The sequence below is a fragment of the Mustela putorius genome, unplaced genomic scaffold (genome assembly GCF_011764305.1).
Source record: "Mustela putorius furo isolate JIRA1106 unplaced genomic scaffold, ASM1176430v1.1 tig00000592_pilon_pilon_pilon, whole genome shotgun sequence".
Taxonomy (NCBI): domain Eukaryota; kingdom Metazoa; phylum Chordata; class Mammalia; order Carnivora; family Mustelidae; genus Mustela; species Mustela putorius.
Window position 1 is genome coordinate 2,125,084 of NW_025421426.1, and position 19,454 is coordinate 2,144,537.

Consider the following 19,454-nt stretch of genomic DNA (forward strand, 5'->3'; position numbering starts at 1 on the left):
TAAAACTTCAACATTCACACATATCTGTGGCATTTCTAAACTCACAATTTCATTTTGAGTTTCAAAGGAACAGAGGTTGCAGGAAGGAGGCATCATAATCTCTTCCCAGCTTAGACTCTCCAAAGGCTTAATTTCCACCCAACTGGAATCAAATTCCTGGAGTTAAGAGGAAAATCAAATTTGACCTTCCTCATTTCACAAAAATGGAACAGGGCGGTTTCTGCAGAGATCTTTGCACTTCAATATTTTATCTGTTACTCAGACTAATTCATCCTTAAGTACAGTGAATATATTAATCTCATGTTAACAATACAAGCCCAATAACAGACCATCAGTCCCTTGAGGGCAGTGACCGGGACCTGTCTTATTTAAGGTGGTTTACCCTGATCTTGTACTAGTATGCACTCCATAAATATCTGATGAACGATAAAACAAATGAAAGCAAATACAGCCCAAATGAAAACTAAATTCTTAAAATACCCAAGATCATGATTTCTCATAAAAATTACAAAGCTTCTTAAGAAATAAATATTTCTAGGCAATAAATTTGGCTAAAAAAATATAGCAGATGTGGGGCAAAATACGGCAGATGTGGGGACAATCATGCCATCAGTAATCTGGCTTATGTCTACACATGAAGTCACTAAATCGGCCATTCTTTGCTTAAGTCAGTTTGGGTGAGGACGATGAAAGGCTGGACTTTATGCACCATTAATCATAACATCCACACAGACCATCACGTAAAGATGATGAAAATACCAGCAGCAAAGCACTTCTGACACAGGACCTGGAGAAGTCGATTCACATGGGGCCAAGACGCTGAGTGGTCTGGACATAGGCCAGTGTATTCAGTCTAGGTGATCATCAATTTCACCACTACAAAGTTATCCCCAAAGCCTCTTTTTCTCGAGGATGAAAAACAGTGCTCCATGTAGCTTCCTGAATGGCTGAATTTCGCTGTTATGAATATAACTTTGTCATTAAAACGGTGGGTCATCTGTGGATCACCTACAGATCCCAAACCCTAAAGGGAATATTGCAGCTGCTTTGTCATACTGGTTTGGGTCAAACAGGGAAGCAAAGGAGTGAGAAAATATTTCTGCCTAAACTCTGGCCATTAACTAACCCGTTTTTCAAATCCATTCTCTGGCACCCAAGAGAAAGGCCCCCAAATTAGCAGAAACCCCCCCTAGTCTGATGAGCTCACTCAAACTGAAGTTTCATGGAGATGAGTTTCTTTGTCTCTGATGATTTTTTTCCATGTATCCAAGGATCATGAAAAATCTTACAAAGGCAAATACTCCTTCTATACCTAGCATCACTGTCAAGCAATATCTGTGCTTATCCATTAGTTACTGCACATGAATTAAGTCTGTTTTCCCAACTAAACAGCAAGTTCTTTAAGGATGAGAGTTATGACAGAAGAAGCAGTAAATAAACATAATAACCACCTACGCTTCATCATCCCTAACAGCCGTGGTAGTAAGAAAGGGCAGTAATAAACATGAGTTAGGTTTCCATTGTGTCAAGCACTGTGTGGAGCCCTTTATGAGGACCAGCTATAAGGTGGGTACTATGAGCCTCCCTAATTTTACAGAAGACTGACGCTTACAAATGTTAAGGAACTCACCAAAAATCCATATAACCCATTGCTGACCTGGGATTTTAACAGCCTCAGGTCAGAGTGTGTGCTCTTAAACCAGTTCACGGTGATTCATTAATTCATTAATTCATTCAAGAAATCTTCATCAAGAAGACTGTTGATGTAGTGCTGGACAGGATTTCAGCACTGGCATTCAGCTACAATTAAAAGATAGAGAAGTCACAGCCCCACAGGAGTCTCATGTGCTCTTTGAGGGATACAGGCAATCAACATATAAAATAAAGTCCAGTATGTGAGGGGGTGATAAGTCTAGAGAGAAGAAATGGAAGGGATATGGGGGAAGAGAAACAGAAAAAGATATGGGGGAGGAGGAGGCAAGAAATAAAATTAAGTATCTGGAAGACCTCAGGGAGCAGGTGGCATTTGAAGCAAGACTGAAGGGGATGAGGGAGGCAGCTGGGAAGAGGTATGGGGGGGAACAGCATTCCAGCCAGAGGGAACAGCAAGAGTCAGCAAAGAGCCTCTGAGCCCATCTAAGTCTTTTCCCCTGAATTGCATGGAAAGGCATTGGTGGTTTGAACAGCCACAGGGACAAATGTGATTTTTGTAACATTATAACATTACAGGAAGGAGATGATGGGGACTTGGACCAGGATGGTAGTGGCAGAAAGTATGAAAGACAGATTGTAGATGCATTTTTAAAAATACAGCCCACAGGATCTAGTGCTGGATTGGTTGTGGGAAGACTGGTAAGAGAAAACAGAAGTGCAATAGAGGTTTGCTTGCTATTCGTTTGCTTGCCTGGTTAATTTTAACCAGGGCAACTAACATGTAGGGACCTCTAGTGGCGGAGATGCAGAGTCCAGGAGAAGGTGGTTTGGAGGAAACAACCAAGTGTTTGGATGCATTAAGTATGAAACTCTTAAATGTCCAGGTGGGAAAGGCAGGCTAGAGAGAAGAGACCCTTGGTGTACAGGCGCATCGCATCAACATGTGATTTAAAGGCGAGTAATCGAGAGACTGCATGTAGATGAGGTGAACAGGTCTGAGTTTAAACTCAGAAGCATGCAATTATTGATTGGAAATTCTCTCTGTTGCCAAGTAAGAAACCAAGTGAGGCCAGTTATAGGACACCATAATGTTAATGACGTGCAAATCGCCTGATTCACCACACCTCCAAGAATGCATTCTTAGTGCCTTCTGTGGATTCACCAGATAATTGTAGACAATTGCTCCCCTCCCCCTTCCCAGAGCCCCCTAACTTGTGGCACAGACATCGTGAGCAAACCCTGCACCCAGGACACAGCTCGAGACCTCCATGAACCAACGGAGATTAGGCTGGAGAATGCAGATGTAAAGACACTGAGACTTTTGAGTTAAAGGAGTTGAATTTCATTAAGCCTTTTGATGTTTACAGAAAAAAAGTCTGTATGTAAAATGATTGCTTAATCAACTTAAACTATATAGGATCCCAACTAAACATGACCATTTATCTTTCATTCATGTGAATGGAGACAGTCTTAAAATGTCTCGTGTCCCACTGTAAAATCACTGAAATGTACAGAATTTGTAAAAACTTCACTCAATGAAAACATCCAGATCTGAAAAACCATTTATACCAATGGACACTTCTGGACATAAAGAGATTAATAATCCCCGTATCTTTCCACCAATCCTAACTCATCTTTGATTTCATCAAACAAATAACACAATGAGAATCAATGGTATGCTTTCATTACATTCTCACAGATATGATCTTAGTACTTCCAACATCATGAAATAGTGTTCATTGTACAGATTAGGAGACTGAGGCCGAGAGAGGTCAAGGTCACGGAGCTCATAGAAGCAGAAATGGCTCTGTCCTCCTTTTCCAAGTCTGAGGGAACATTCCTTGGCACAACAGCTGCTTACCATGAAAGGCTGTTTTCTTGTTTAATTATAAACCCTCCCAAACATGGTTCTAATCCACAGATATTTGTCTGGATTCCATTAATAAAATGACTATGTCATAGTAGTTCCTGAAAAGGCTTATGAACAGCAAAGTCACACATCACCCTGTAGTCCAACGAGCATGTATGAGTGCCCGCTTTGAACTAGAAGTGATGCCCCAGCGCTGGCTAAGATTTACACAAGACACATGCTGTTCCAGGCTCTACGCACCCTTCATTAACACCACTGACATTCCTCACTTTGGACAAAGGGTCCATACCGTTCCCTGAAGCCTTCTTCCTCATTACTTGGGACCTCTATGAAAACTTCAGTTTGTAGTGTTTTCTGACAACTGTGTAATCAGCCTCTTTCATTTTATAAATCAATTACATCATAAGAAGACTTTTAAAAAATAAACTGGTATTAATAAATTATTAATAAGTACAATCAGATTTTGTTGATTACATCTTTGACCTTTCTCTCCATGATCAGTTAGCATCATTCCGTAGATACTCAAACTACGGTTACTACTTGAGTAGTAACACAGACAAGAAGAAGAAATCCTGAGAAAGGAGACTGCTTGCTGGCATCCAGTATACACTATGTACAATATAAAATGAGTACAAACTAAATTGTATTTCCTTTCCTTCTGCTTCAAATATCTGTCTGTAAACATTGGCACAATATTTATAGGACCATATTATGTCAGCTGTAATAATACAGAAAAATAATCTCAATTACCATAAACTAGGAAGCTAGGATAACTAGTCTTTCAAATAAATCACCACGTGTCACAATTTGGCATACACCCTGATCCTTATGAATAATTCACATTTTGTGCATTAATAATGCATGTCTTCCTCCTATCGGAATGCTCCCTAACACAGAATGAATGTCTCCTATCAATTTCCTCAACTGACTTGGTGGAGTAAATCTAAAATTAGAATGGTGTTTTTAGTGCTCCCTTTAAAACGGTAACAACTCAGTTGTCCCTTAAGGTTATCATAAACATAAAACTCCTATTATTTCTTGCCCTTTGCATGAGTCACTAAGTTAAGTAAGTACCCTAACAGTAGTAGCTCCTGCTGATGAGAATATGTGCATGGCAGAAAAGATCAAAGAAACCTGCACAGGGCTGATAGGGACTGGTAAATTCTGTTACATTTCTTCCTAATTATATATGTATATATTCACAAGAGCATGGGACATAATTGCTGAAACATGGTAACCAGCAGGGGAAAAAAGCAAGCAAGCTTGCAAAGGGTCAAAACAAATCAGGCAAGAGTTTCTAATAATTACAGATGTTTCCTCTCATCCTCCCTCGCTGGTTAGCACTTTGAAATTTCTTTTCAATTTTCAGTAAAATTATCTAACGCATAGGAAAGTACCAAAACCAAGGCACAGAAAGGTGCTAATGACATGTATTTGCGGGGAAAGAGATTCCGTTTATCACTGTAATATACTCCCAGTGTGGCCACTGAACATCATTGGGGATATGATTTCAGACGTTACTAAAGTAAACTTTCTGCCCCCGCAATGCCAGCATCCAAACACACCCAACAAACAAACAAACAAACAAAACCAGCAACAATATTTGACACAAGAACAAAGGGAAATGAGATAGGTTGGAATCTGGGGAGAAAAAATCATTCCAGTATCGTCTCCGTCTCATCACTCAATCTCAAAGAGAAGCAAAATGAGTTCTCTCTGAAGTCCTATCAAGGCGGAGCAAAGAGAATGGAGCACAAGAGGAGTTTGAAGAGAGAAGCCATCCCTGTGCCAACCTCGGTCCCCAACAAGTACCCCCAGACCCATTCATTCTTTCTCGTGGTCCACATTTAGGGAGAGCCCGCTCTGCACCAGGTGTTAGGTTCCACCCCGAAGAATCTTCCAGTGGGCTTCCTGTGTGTATTCCGGCCACAGAAATCCACCAGCCCGGATAAGGACCAGAGAAAACTCCGATTCGGGCAGCCACCCCGAGCTGGCCTGGCCCGAGGACCAGCCCACACCGCCGCGGCCCACACCTGGGACAGCGGCGGGTCATGGTCCAGGACCCGACGCCGGAAGAGCCCTTCGGCTGAGCAGCAAATCCTCCCTGGGGTCAGAGGGTCCCCGACCTTGCTCACGGCGAGAGCGCCTGCCCTCCTTCTCAGCCTCGCATGCATCCCCTGGAAAAGTTAAGTTGGCGGCGAGTGGGAAGAGGAAGAGGGGCACCGGGGGCATCCGGCAGGCTCAGCCCCCGCAGCCGGCTTTCGGGGCTCCGACTCCCTTGGCTACCGAGAAATATTTATTTCCAGGCGCTGGGCTCCAGCGGCTCCCGAAGCCGAACACGCGGCCACCATCAGAAAGCCAAGTCATCCGAGAGATAAAGATAGACCCGTGACACACCGAGCCCCGGCCTGGCAGGGGCAGCCGCAGGCGACGTGGCTGTCGGCCGAGAAGCCGCCGCGCCCTCCGCCCGCCCGCGGCCGCGGACTCTGCCGCCGGCCTCCGGGGATGCGGGCGGAGGATGGAGACAATCGAACGCACCCGGAGAAGCGCAGGGGAGGGGAAAGGCTCGATACTTACCCCCAGGCGTCTGCTCCGGATCCGCACGTACCCTTGCTTCACTATGTCATTAAAATTGGAAGCCATCCTGGACGGCCGGGACCCCCCTCGCCCAGGCGCCCGCAGCCGAAGCGGCTCAGGGGCGGGTTCAGGGCCGGGTCCGGAGCGGACGTGGGGGGAGAAAGTTGACGCGGCGAAGCGGCTCCGGCGGCGGCTCGGCGCGGCTCTAGAAGGCGCGCATCACTTTGTCTGTCCCCCAAACCCCGAAAGTGGGCGGCCGGCTCGCAGCCACTTCGCGGGAGCGCGGGGCGCGCGGCGCGGCGGGGAGAGGCTGGGGCGCCGCCGTCAGCTGACTCATCCGCCGGCCTGCCGGGAGGAGGAGCGGCGGCGGCTCGGGGCTCCAGCCCTGCCTCTTCCAGGGGCCCGGGAGGAGGGGGGAGGGGAGGAGGAGGGGGGAGGGGAGGAGGAGGAGAAGGAGGTGGAGGGACGCGACGGAGGACCGCGGAGGGGTGGGGTGGGCCCCCGCCCCCAGGAGGAGGAGCCGCGCGGGTCCCAGCGCCCGGCCGCGGCCACCCGCGGGCTGACACCCCTTGGGCGCGCCGCACCCCTCCCCTCCTCTCCCGCCCACCTGGCCCGACCCGCTTCCCCTTCCGATCCGCCCCCTCCTCCCGGACCCCGAGCGCGCCCGGCCCGCCCCCGCACCTCGCGGACAGCCTGCCGGGAGCACGCGCCCTGTCCTTTCGCTCCGGTGTTTGATTTTTGGAGGAGAGGAGATTCCACTGGATCACAGCCACCGCCCACCCCGCCTCTCGGCCCCATCGCTTTCCCGAGAAGGGCTGATTTTCTGTTGAGCGGGTGGCGGTGTTGCCATGGTTTGCCCTGACCTTGGCATAGGCGGGGAGGGATACTGCCCTACCTTAAGCTACAGAGCGAGCTTCCGCCGGTTTCCTTGGCATCCTGGTGATATCATTTGCTACATTTTCCGTGTTTGAGCCTGTCTTTCCCGCCCGAATGTAAGTTTCCCAGGGGCTAACCCTTGGCCTCATTGATATGTGTACCCCCAAAGCCTCGTCCGGAGCAGGTGCTTGATAAAGTCTGGTGCCCAGGAAGGCTCTAAACCGCACGCACGGGTTAACTCACTTAAACTCCCCTGCACCCATGAGGTTCGTCCTCCCTTATGTAAATACCAGGCCCATATGTATGCCCCAGTAGCCTAGCAATGGAGCTCACCCTGAAAACCATTAAGCGGTGCTGCCTATAGAGTAAGATGAAGAGGGGAGACAGATTTTGGACTCACTGCCCCAACTGCACGACCCTCCTGAAGCATGCTTGGGTTGATACCCACTGACATGTAAGGGGCACCAGGCTGCTAGACGGGGTCCTAATCCTGTTAAAGGAATAATGAAATAAGTACTATCACGTACATGTCATAATGAGATCCCTACTGTCGCACACATGGAAACTGAAGCTCCAGCAAATTGAGACTTGCTCCAGGTACCGCAGGACAGGGACAGAAGGAGGATGTGTGTGACACCAGCTTGGTCCTATAGCCCTTCTGAAAAGCAGAGGTCATGAGGGAGGTGGCTTGCTTCCTTCAAGGAAGATCTTTCTAATTTGCCCTAACTGCAAAGGCACAAAGACACCATCAGAAATAGTTCTTGTTCACAGAAGGGACCAAGCTGAGGTTGGATGACCCTACTCAGAGCTAGGGAGAAGAAAGTTCCTTTACTGAGTGCTGACCACTTTGACCAGATGAGATTTGAAGACCTTTCAAGCTAAGCTTATGTAAATCTTTCCTTTCCGGCCAAGAACACTAGCTTTTAGTCACTTTGGTTTGGTAGGTGTCAGATAAGGAAGAGAATCACCCAAGAATGTGTCATAGGAGGCCTGAGAGTAAGTTGGGACAGTCAAAAGGCAAACATTCCGGGAGGAGAACTCTTTTTATTATCTAATAAATCATTTGCTCTGCCATGGTGCTGTCATTTGCTGTAAATGAAGTTTTAAGTTTCAATCTCTCACCAAAGAAGGACGAAATGATAAAATCATTCGGTGAGTTCTTTTTGAAGGCTTAGAGCTTAAAAAAAATACTGTCCATGGTTGCCACGCCATAGACGTGTTCATGGAAGGTATTTGTCCAACACATCTCTGTACACCAAATCAACCGTATCACAGAAACCAAGAATGAAGGAATGGAGGCATAAGGGCCTAGAGGTGAATGGCTCAAGAAAAAAGAAGTAATTACTGACAAAACCAGAAACTGAGAAATACATCTCATGATGATTAATGTTGAATATAATCCATATCCATAAATAATTAAGCCAGACATGAAGAAACTAGAATCAAACTAGAAAATATCAAACTGGTTGGGAAAAGACGGGTGATTTTTTTTTTTTAAACTGCAGGAAGGAACCCAATATATGGTTTTATTGGTTTGTTTTTCATTAAATCAAACCCTTAAATGTCACACGATGGACAGTCACTTGTACTTGTCCAAATCGTGTAATACACAACCATGGCAGAAGAGGAAAAGAGGAATTCAGAGATATACAATGTAAGTTGTGCTGATAGACTTGCACAGTGCACAACTCACACCACTATATGCTGGCAAATGGACATACAGTCACATACAATTCAGTTTCACTGGGGAGAAGGGTGACACACACGCACAAATCATTATTTGGGGCACCTGGGTGGCTAAGTTGGTGAACCCTCCTACTCTTGATTTTGGCTCACGTTGTAACCTCGGAGTCCTGAGATCAAGCCACGCATAGGGCTTCGAGCTCAGTGCAGAGTGTGCTCTTCTCCTCCCTTTGCCCCTCCCCCTGCTCTCTTTCTCAAAAACAAACAAATAAATAAATAAATTAGTCATTTTAAAGCTCATTATTTCAATCCCTGTTTTTAACTCATTTCCAACCCTTCAAGCTTATTTGTTTGTTTGCTCAGCATTGAGACTCCCTTCTGCCAACAGTGGTACTCATACTCATTTTGAGTATACTTAATCCCCTGCTCTCCGTCTAAGCTGGGGGACTAAGAGTTGATTGCATTAAAATGAAGTAAGTGTGAGATCAGAATGAATTACATGCAGTAGCACTTTGCTCCTCTTCGGACATCTTGTCGATAAGGAACAAAACCTTGTCACACTGCAGAGCCAGGAATTAACCCACAGTTCCCCCCACTGCACCATTTTCAAAGTGGGAACCCACTCAAGCCTGAAATATGAATGACTCATGCCATCCCCTCTGTATCCCATTCAGCCAATTATTATCATTATTGTTATTATTGTAAGACTCTCCAGGACAGAAAATTACGTGCAGAAATCCAGAGGCTTCTGCACTTTTCCAGAATAGATGATGGGCTCCCACGCTTGGCCCAAGGAGGTGTTACTTTCACCAAGTGCCACAAAGTACCAAGGCAGAGGCTGAAATGGCACTCGTCCGATGTCTTTACCAAAAATAGCTTGAGCTTTGGCTCCGTCGCCTGCTGCGAGGCCAGAAACAGACAGCCTTTCCTCTGGCAAGGAGAGACCGTGCTAATGAAAATGATTTGGCTATCACCAAGGAGAGAGCTTGTTTGCTGGGCGGCCAGCTCCCTCTCCACCAGTCCTTACCCAGCCAAGGAAGGATGACTTGGAAGATGACACAGTAATCAGCTGAGAGAAAACCTGGAAGCAGGTCTGCTTCTGTCTTTCATTGATTCATTGCTTCTGTCCTGCCTTCAAAAAATACTGACCGAGCACCTGCTCTGGGTGGGGTCTGTCCACAATAAGATTACACACACACACACACACACACACACACAAGCTTGTCCACATGCAGCCTGTAGTCCCAGTTGGAGAGAGAAAAAAACAAGCAGATAAACAGTTTAGATAACTATCGGTGACAGTTTAAGGAACAGAAGTGGTATGTTATTGTGGGGGAAGATAATAAACAGCCCTACTTTCAGTAAGAAGGAGTCAGGGAAGGCTTCTCTGAGGAGGTGACATTTAAGCTAAGATGCGAAAGATGGGAAGAATCTATGGACAACGTTGGGGAAGTGCATTCCAGCTAGAATGAAGAGCCCTTGAGAAAGCCAAAAATGCAGGAAAGTTCTATATAAAAGATTTATTTATTTACTTATTTGAGAGAGAGAGAGAGCGCACAGGGGGAGGGGCAGAGGCAGAGGAGAGAATCTCAAGCAGACTCCGTGCTGAACATGGAGCCTGACACAGGACTCGATCTCAGGAATGATCATGACCTGAGCCAAAACCAAGAGTCAGATGCTTGGCTGACTGAGCCACCCAGGCGCCCCAGGAAAGTTGTATTTTTTTTAAATATTATTCTCTCTGATGAATAAAAAATAGATTGGAAGTGGACTGGACACTGGACTGGAAGTGCTAAGACCAAATACAAAAATCTACTTCTAAAGACCTGTACCAAAAATCTTTAAGAAAAGAGAAATGAACCTTCCACTGAAAATATAAATTTATATCAGTTGATACAACTGTTTTGAAGCATAGTGGTATCTATCAGAGATTTTAAAAAACTTTCATAATTGCTTATCCAGTTCTGGAAATGCATCCAAAGGCACAAAGATTTAGTTACAAGAATATCCACAGCAGCGTTATTTATGATAATATGGAAAACTATCTTCATATTATCTACACGTATGTTAATATGTCTGCATCTAAACATATATTTTACATGGAAGCAGGTACACACATGTAAGCAAATATCTGAAGGAACTGGGATCTACCTGGTATGATCTTTTCCCATTAAACTTTGCTTATTGAAAATTTGTTTCTCTAAACCTGAATGAAGTTTCCAGAAGGTCTCTGGCTTTTTTGGCAACTAGGAGGTCATAAAGAGTCATCTCAGTCTAATAGCCGTATAACACTGAATATCATTCGATTTAAGTTTTATCCCTTAACCCAGTTCAGGACTGGGAGGGTAGGGCTAGGAGATGGCTCCTTCACTGGTTTTCTGCTCTGCCCCCTCTTCTGTGTAATAACTATAGGCTTCCATGGAGCTCGGGGTAGGGGGGTGGTGTGGAAGAAAAGGAAAGTTTTGCTTGCTCCAAGTTTTGCCTTGGAGGTGATGCCCTCTGGGCAAAGACATAAAATGTTTGCTCTTTCTGTCAAGAAGCTTTTCTGAGTTCCTTAGAGATGCACCCGCTAAGAACTCTATCTCCAATGTCCTTCTCGGACGGGCTGTGAACACCCCAGAGTCTCAAGCTCCAGGTCCATGTTGGGTTTTTGCCCTTGCAGTTGGTTCTCCTGGTGGATTTATTCTACGATGAGCCCTACCTGGTCAAAGGAAAAACTCTACTCAGTATCGTCCATGCCAGTGAATGGTCAGTTCACTCCCAGGGCGGCTACTGCTCTTAGCTCTGCCTCAAGACAAGTCAACCAGCTAACCCCAGGCCTCCACGTTTAGAATATTAAGGATTGGGTCTACCACCAGTCCTTGTGTCCTCTATGCTTCTAGAGACTTATGTCTAGTGATCAAGAGTGATCCACTTGAAAATCACTCCCCTGCTATAGAGTAAGGGGAGAGATCTTCCCTCCTTGTCTCATGGGGAGAAGAAAACCAACTCTCTGCCAAAGAACCTTCCTTCTTTAAATTCTTGAATCGCAGTGGCTTATTTAGCTGGGGGTGCATGGTCAACGAATGCAGACAAAATGGTTTGCTGCTGTTCTTTTTGCAATTTCTGCACAGAGGGTGTAATACTTGGCTTCAGAAACTTTTCTAATGTTCCCCCTACCCCCCCACCCCCCGCACTGGGCTTTTGAGGCTTCTGCTGAAACCGAGTCAACAGGAAGAGTCAACATTTACCATTCTCTTACAAAGCCATACCACAGCCATTAGAATGCACATAAAGGATATTCCCTCTCATTCATTCATCCAGCAACTATCATCTGAGCCAGGCTCCCTAGGCGCTGAGGAGCCAGTGAAGCAGACAGGAAAGGACCAGACTGAGCTTGAGGGGGTGGCGAGCCATCAGGAGCACAGACATTTAAAAAAATACTCAAATATGTACCAAATTACGCACAGAGGCAAGTTACATGATGCTGCTTGAGGAAGGACAAAGAGACAGGACCTGACCCCTTTGGGAGATGGGGGGGTGGAGAAATTAGACGCTGGGATAGGAAGGAGAAGGTGCTCTGCTCTGAGGGATGGCAGACAGGATGGTGGGGAAAAGGACAACAGGGGTCATGTGGCCCAGACAGAAGACCATCTGGAACATCTAGCCCAGAAGGTCGGAGTGACTGGATTTGGAGAATGAAAAGTGGGTATTGGGGAATGAGTCCTGGAAGATAACAGGGTTTCTCAGTGTATTGTAGATGATCTACGAAGGAGGGCCTGGTTTCTAAAAAATGGGTTAAAAAAAAAACAAACAAAAAAACTAAAGTCGAATATATCTGCACTAAAATAGTAGTGGTAGTTATTTGTTGTGGGAGCATTGGAGATGTCAACTTTCTCTTGTGTGCCTTTTATTTTTTTTTTTAAATAAATAAATCCTAAATACAACTTCTAAAAGTAGGATGACTATTCCCGCACGGGTGGACCTCATGTCTTGAGTTTTATAACCAAGGACACAAAAGCAAAACTAACCTTCTAGTGAACTTGATTTAGAATACCAAAAAAAAAAAAAAAAAGGAGTCTTGTGATCGTTAGGCTCTCCCAGATATTCGAGTTTCTTTTCTGAGGAGAAGAGCCCTCCCCGCTGTAGGTCAGTGCAGAGCTAATCCAGGAAGATCTAGGCCAACGCATGAAAGAAGACCAAGAGAAGGAAGTAGATGACAAAGACACTTGGCATTCACAGAGCCCCTTTTCAAAATGAAGCATGTATCCAGGGTCGTGGCAAGAAGATCAGAAGGTCAATAGTCCAGAGGTCTTCGCGGGGCTGTTTCCCTAGTTCCCCGAGAGACTCACAACATGATCTGGAGAACAGAGATAAAGGGACCGGCCTCGTTGATGCGGTCCGTTGAAGTCCCCGGATAAAACGTGTGCAGAGGGCAACGTCTTATGTTCAAAATGCTTTGCCAGTGTTAATTAATCCTCACAGCACTCATGAGCCCTGTCATATTATCCGCATTTCGCAGCCGAGGGACCCGAAGCAGAAAGCCTGAATGACGCGACCAAAGACACAGAAGCAGCCTGCGTCAGAATGGGGCTCGGCCGGTGACAGCGGTGGCGTCCAAACAGGCAACATTTTCACCTCACTCATAAAATACAATTCAGTGAATTTTGTCTGGGATGGTTTTATTTTGAAAACATACTTCCTGGGTCGATGAATTGTAAGGCAAGGAAAAAAAAAAAAAAAAGACAGCAACATGGACCAAAAAATATGACAGACAGCTCCACTGGTAAGTTTAAGGACGCCTTTCTTCAGCTGGTGACTGTATTAGCTGCACGCATCAATTCTACTTCTATCTCAATGGCCAGAGCTGAGTCACAGGCCCTTGGCTTTACAAGAAGATGGACAAGCGGGAAAATGGAGGTTGTACTCTGGGAAGCCATGAGCCAGGCTCAGTGCCGGAGTGTCCAGCAAGGGCAGAGGGCTGCTGGCTTGAAGACTGGATCAGAGAAAAAAGCCGGAGTGCACAGAGTGACCCACAAGGAAATGGCTGGGGGTCCCCAGTCATCCCAACATCCTAGCATCTTAACGTGGCTAAACACAGATGCACAGTCTCCCTGACATCTTCCCCCGCTAGTATTTCCTATTTTGTCCGTTAGCATGTTTTTAGCTGAAAATAGCCAAAAGTTCAGCCACCGGAATCTCAGACCAAAGGCATTTACTGCTGTAGTTGACAAAAAATCTCAGAGGCCCTTCGTTTCAAAGTGGACCACCACCTTGTATGTCCTAGTAAGGAAGAAAAGTTGCTGCCGGCCTAGCCGTTCAGATCAACGACCAACCACAACGGGTTCGTAATGGCTTGTTACAGACGTGTAATCGACAGACAGCAGACCACGGTATGTGAAATGTAAAATTTCCTGACATACATGTTCTGACATACGTGTACACTGGCAAAGTCATGCCCATAATCGAGGCAATAAATGTATCTTCCATCCCCCAAAGTATTTTCATGTCCCTTCTGTCTCATATCACCATGCTGTGGTATGAGACAGAAGACATGCTCTGGGGGTAATCATTCTGCCATATATAAATGTATCCAATCAACACTTGTACACCTTAAACTTACTCAACATAATGTGTCAATTATATCTCAATATAGATCGGGAGGAAAAAATCACATTTTTCTACACCTATTGTCCTACAATTTACCTTTCCCCTCCTCATTTCACGGAGACCTGCACAGTTGATCCATGCAGATCTAAGTCATTAACCTGCTGAATCACAAATGTGATCATTTGACCATAATACGTTTTATTTCTCCTTTCTCTACTGATGGACGTCTAAATTATTTCCATTTTATCCCATTACCAGCAATAGGCATGAAACTGTTATGCCTAAAACATGAAAGGAGATGACCACCATAATAAAATCCTTCTTAAAAAAATCTACAATCACTGACAGTCCTTGACAATATCAAAATTCTTAAACACTAGAGCTGCTTGTGGGCTCTCTTTATGAATTCAAACACTCAACAGACCTTCTAAGGAACAAGTGCAATAAAAAGTCTGTTTCGCAGAAGCTCTGCAGGGAGAACAACAAACTGAACTAATATATTTTAAATATTTCTTTGATTTCCCTTGTAAGCTTCAAACTCCTAACTCTTACATCAGTCCATTTAAATCACTGCAAACATAAAACATAAAACTGATAGCGGCAGGGACACCCAGGACATTGCTTTCGCAGTTTAGCTCAAAGAAGGACTGCACCTGGCCTTCCTCTTGAAGCGACTTCAGGAAGATCACGTTCAGCGCGCACAGAGACTACAAGCCACACCCCTCCTTGTCCGGCAAGGTCAAACATGCCCATGGGTGGGTCCTCCTGCACCTCCCTGATGTCAGCTACCTCTTGCCCTGCAGGTTCCCCTCTCATCCATAAAGACCTTTCCGTTCCCGAGATATAACATGCTCCCACCTCCACGTCTTAACCTTTCCTTGTTCCTCTCTTCACAAACTCTCCCTTCAGATTTTCACAGGACTGATTCCTTCTTGTTATTATGCCGCAGCTTATGTCACCTCCTCTGAGAAGCCTCTCATGATCTCTGAATCCCAGTTCACACGCTCCTTCTAGCCAAGTCACCCGCCCTCATAAAACCATTTTATTTTTTCAAAATGCGTATGACAAATTGACATTCCCTTGTTGAACGATACGTTACCATGTCTCCCGTCTGTTCCCCACCTTCTACGAAACTGAGCAGGAGGAACCTTTCTGACTTGTCCACGATGAGCCTCAGTGCCTCGGGCAAGGTGGGCATCGATGAATGAATGAACGAACGAGGGAATGAGTGAATGAAATTGAAGCAACACAAACAGTGTCTGCAGGCTGTTATTTATCATTTCATGGGATATCATTACCCGAGATACTGAACAAATGGTAGGAACCTCAGACAATGTCTGCCGTGCCTTCACTGCATCTCTTCCTCTGGTGGGAGCCATCTGGAGGTCAACACCATATTGCCTTCAATGAAGGCAGTTAAACATCAGTGGGTAGGACCCAAGATACTCCTGTTCGTAGAGACATTGTACACTTGATAAAGAAGTCTAAGCAAACAAACAGAAACAACCAGCAACTCTGGCCGTTAGAGTCAAAAAGAGTCGGTTTGAAGTCCCACCCCAGTGTTCCCCGAGCCGGACCCTTTCATCACCCAGGAGATAACTGGTCTGCAGACATCTGGGTTGTCGTAACCATGGGGAGAGAGGAGCTACTTGCTTCCAGTAGGCAGAGGCCAGGGAGGCCGTTGAACATCTTACAATCCACAGAACAGCCCCACGCCGGAGAATCACCCAGCCCCAAGTGCCAATACCACCGCTGTTGGGAAACCCTGCTCTAAACAAATGACTTACTCTCCCTTCTATTTCATTTCCTCATCTTCAAATTGGGGATAAATAATACCAACCATCTAGGATTACTGTGGGGATGGTTAAGCTTGTGTTGAAGGCTCTGTGTCTGGAGCGTGAGAAGTCAACAAATAAACATTATGTTCACTATGACGTCACATGTTACATTGTCTATCACTTCTCCTTATTAGTTACCGAGGCATGTGGCTCCTTCTAGGTCTGGGTTTTCCTTCTTCTCTTTGATTCTCACTCAGTCCCTAACAGAGGGCCTGGCCCTGAGCTGATGCTTACTTAATATGGTCCTGATAAATTAAATATTGAATTGCCTAAAACATCTTAAATTTTGCTCATATTATACTTTGTCCCTTTCTCTCAAAATCCATTTGGTCACTGTAACCAACCCCTATATGATTAAATATTTAATCAAAATTCAATATAAATATTTATCAGATATTTATTTGATATGTGCATATCAAATAAATATTTAATCAAAATCAAAATATTTAATCTCAAAATTCATTTGGTCACTCTAATCTGTCCTATATGATTAAATATTTTAGTTTTTTCTTATGAAGCATCTTGCTGGCTGGCTTCTTAAGTCAAAGATTAAATTACAAGACATGGAAATAATGATCTAGACTCTTACCTGTCTTTATTTGGCATATAAACAGAGTGGGTTGAGCGCACTGGCCTTCTTGCTATTTTTCGACAAGACACGCAGATATCTGTCTCAGAGCCTTTGCACTTCTTCTGGCTAGAATGCTCTTCTCTCTGGATATCAACATGAGATCTTAAACTTCCTTCTCTGGTGAAAGTGGGGTCGAACATTACTGTATTTTTGTTAGTGTATTCTAGCTAACGACTTTTTGTCAGTTATTAAGTGTTATAAAAACCTCCTGGCCTACATGCAGAAAAGTGAAATTGGACAATTTCCTTACACCACACACGAAAATAGACTCAAAATAGATGAAGGACCTCAATGTGAGAAAGGAATCCATCAAAATCCTTGAGGAGAACACAGGCAGCAACCACTTCGACCTCAGCCACAGCAACATCTTCTTAGAAACATTACCAAAGGCAAGGAAAGCAAGGGAAAAAATGAACTATTGGGATTTCATCAAGATCAAAAGCTTTTGCACAGCAAAGGAAACAGTTAACAAAACCAAAAGACAACTGACAGAATGGGAGAAGATATTTGCAAACGACATATCAGATAAAAGGCTAGTGTCCAAAATCTATAAAGAACTTAGCAAACTCAACACCCAAAGAACAAATAATCCAATCAAGAAATGGGCAGAAGACATGAACCGACATTTCTGCAAAGAAGACATCCAGATGGCCAACAGACACATGAAAAAATGCTCCACATCACTTGGCATCAGGAAAATACAAATCAAAACCACAATGAGATACCACCTCACACCAGTCAGAATGGCTAAAATTAACAAGTCAGGAAATGACAAATGCTGGTGAGGATGCAGAGAAAGGGGAACCTTCCTACACTGTTGGTGGGAATGCAAGCTGGTGCAACCACTCTGGAAAATAGCAAAGAGGTTCCTCAAAAAGTTGAAAATAGAACAACCCTATGACCCAGCATTGCACTACTGGGTATTTACCCTAAAGATAAACGTAGTGATCCGAAGGGGCACGTGCACCTGAATGTTTATAGCAGCAATGTCTACAATAGCCAAACTATGGAAAGAACCTAGATGTCCATCAACAGATGAGTGGATAAAGAAGAGGTGGTATATATACACAATGGAATACTATGCAACCATCAAAAGAAATGAAATCTTGCCATTTGCGACGACGTGGATGGAACTAGAGGGTATCATGCTTAGTGAAATAAGTCAATTGGAGAAAGACAACTATCATATGATCTCCATGATATGAGAAAGTGGAGATGCAACATGGGGGGTTAGGGGGGTAGGAGAGGAATAAATGAAACAAGATGGGATTGGGAGGGAGACAAACCATAAGTGACTCTTAATCTCACAAAACAAACTGAGGGTTGCTGGGGGGGAGGGGGGAGGGAGAGAGGGGTAGGGTTATGGACATTGGGGAGGGTATGTGCTATGGTGAGTGCTGTGAAGTGTGTAAACCTGGCAATTCACAGACCTGTACCCCTGGGGATAAAAATACATTATATGTCCATAAAAATAAATAAATAAATAAATAAATAAACCTCCTGGCCTGACATCTTTTCTTTTTCTTTATGGTGCCTTTTAATGAATGGTAGTTTTAATTTTTAAAAATTTTTTAAGTTTATTGATTATAATTTATATTTACTTTTTAATACATTTTAGTATTTTAAAAGAAAAATAACTTTCTTGAGAACAAATTATTTTGCTTGTAAAATCTTAGACATTTAATTTGAATTTCAAATGAAAATACGTTCAAATTGTATAGTTTATTTTTTATTTATTTTATTTAATTTATTTTTTTGTTAACATATAATGTATTATTTGTTTCAGGGGCATGGGTTCTTGATTCACCAGTCTCACACAAGTCATTTTAATTTTTAATGGAGTCAAACTTCTTGATCATTTCTGTCATAGTCACTTTGGTGTCTTTTTAGATAAATCTTTCAGGATTCTAATGTCACAAAATATTTTACAATATGTTTTCCAGCAGCTTGAAAGTTTTGCTTTTCACTTTTAAGTCTTTAATTCATTGTGAATGACTGTGTCATGGAAGACTGGAATCCAATTCGTTTATTTCCACGTGAAACCACCGACGATGTTCCTCTTTCCACATCAATCTGTGGGGTCTCACCTGTCATAGATCCAGTTCCCGCATGTGGGTCAGCTTTTGGATCCTTGATTATATCCTTGTCCCAATGTCCACTCCCTTGTGATCATGGCTGCATATGAATGTTCTTTCCTCATCTAAGAGTGCTCCTTCTTTTGGGGGGCTTTTTGTTTAGTTGCTTTTTGTTTTTGTTTTTGTCCAGGATCCTCTCCTTTTGCTATGCCTTAAATGCTGGTGTTCTTGGGGCGCCTGGGTGGCTCAGTGGTTAAACCTCTGCGTTCAGCTCAGGTCATGATCTCAGCGTCCTGCGATCGAGCCCCTCATCCTCACATCCTCACATCGGGCTCTCTGCTCAGTGGGGAGCCTGCTTCCTCTTCTCTCTCTGCCTGCCTCTCTGCCTACTTATGATCTCTCTCTGTCAAATAAATAAAAATAAAATCTTAAAAAAAAAAAATTAAATGCTGGTGCTCTTTGGGAGTCCGTAGACTTCTCTCTTATTTCTCATTCTACACAAATTCTTTAGGCTCTTCTTGCCATATGCTTCCCAAATACATGTCCGAACTGCGACCTTGCTCCCAGGTTATACCCAGAGGTATAAGAACAGCGGCGTACAGGCTGAGTCAGAACAGAAGTGCACCAAGCACAAGCCTGGAGCTTGCGACGCCTCCGCTCAC

The 19,454-nt window shown here is 44.3% G+C and overlaps 1 protein-coding gene across 3 annotated transcripts in view; it reads right to left on the reverse strand.

The window, feature by feature from the left end:
* DOK5 (docking protein 5) overlaps window positions 1–19,454 on the reverse strand; it is a 358,181-nt gene that overhangs the window by 144,974 nt on the left and 193,753 nt on the right. The window contains exon 1 of one of the 3 annotated variants that reach the window (XM_004759883.3): window positions 6,782–6,926. The exons of 1 other annotated variant lie outside the window; for it this stretch is intronic. In XM_004759883.3, the coding sequence (XP_004759940.1) occupies window positions 6,782–6,898 (117 nt within the window). In that variant the 5' untranslated portion in view covers window positions 6,899–6,926. Of the gene's footprint in view, window positions 1–6,100; window positions 6,495–6,781; window positions 6,927–19,454 lie in introns of those variants that run through there. One more of the 3 variants, XM_045082055.1, reaches the window with a different exon arrangement.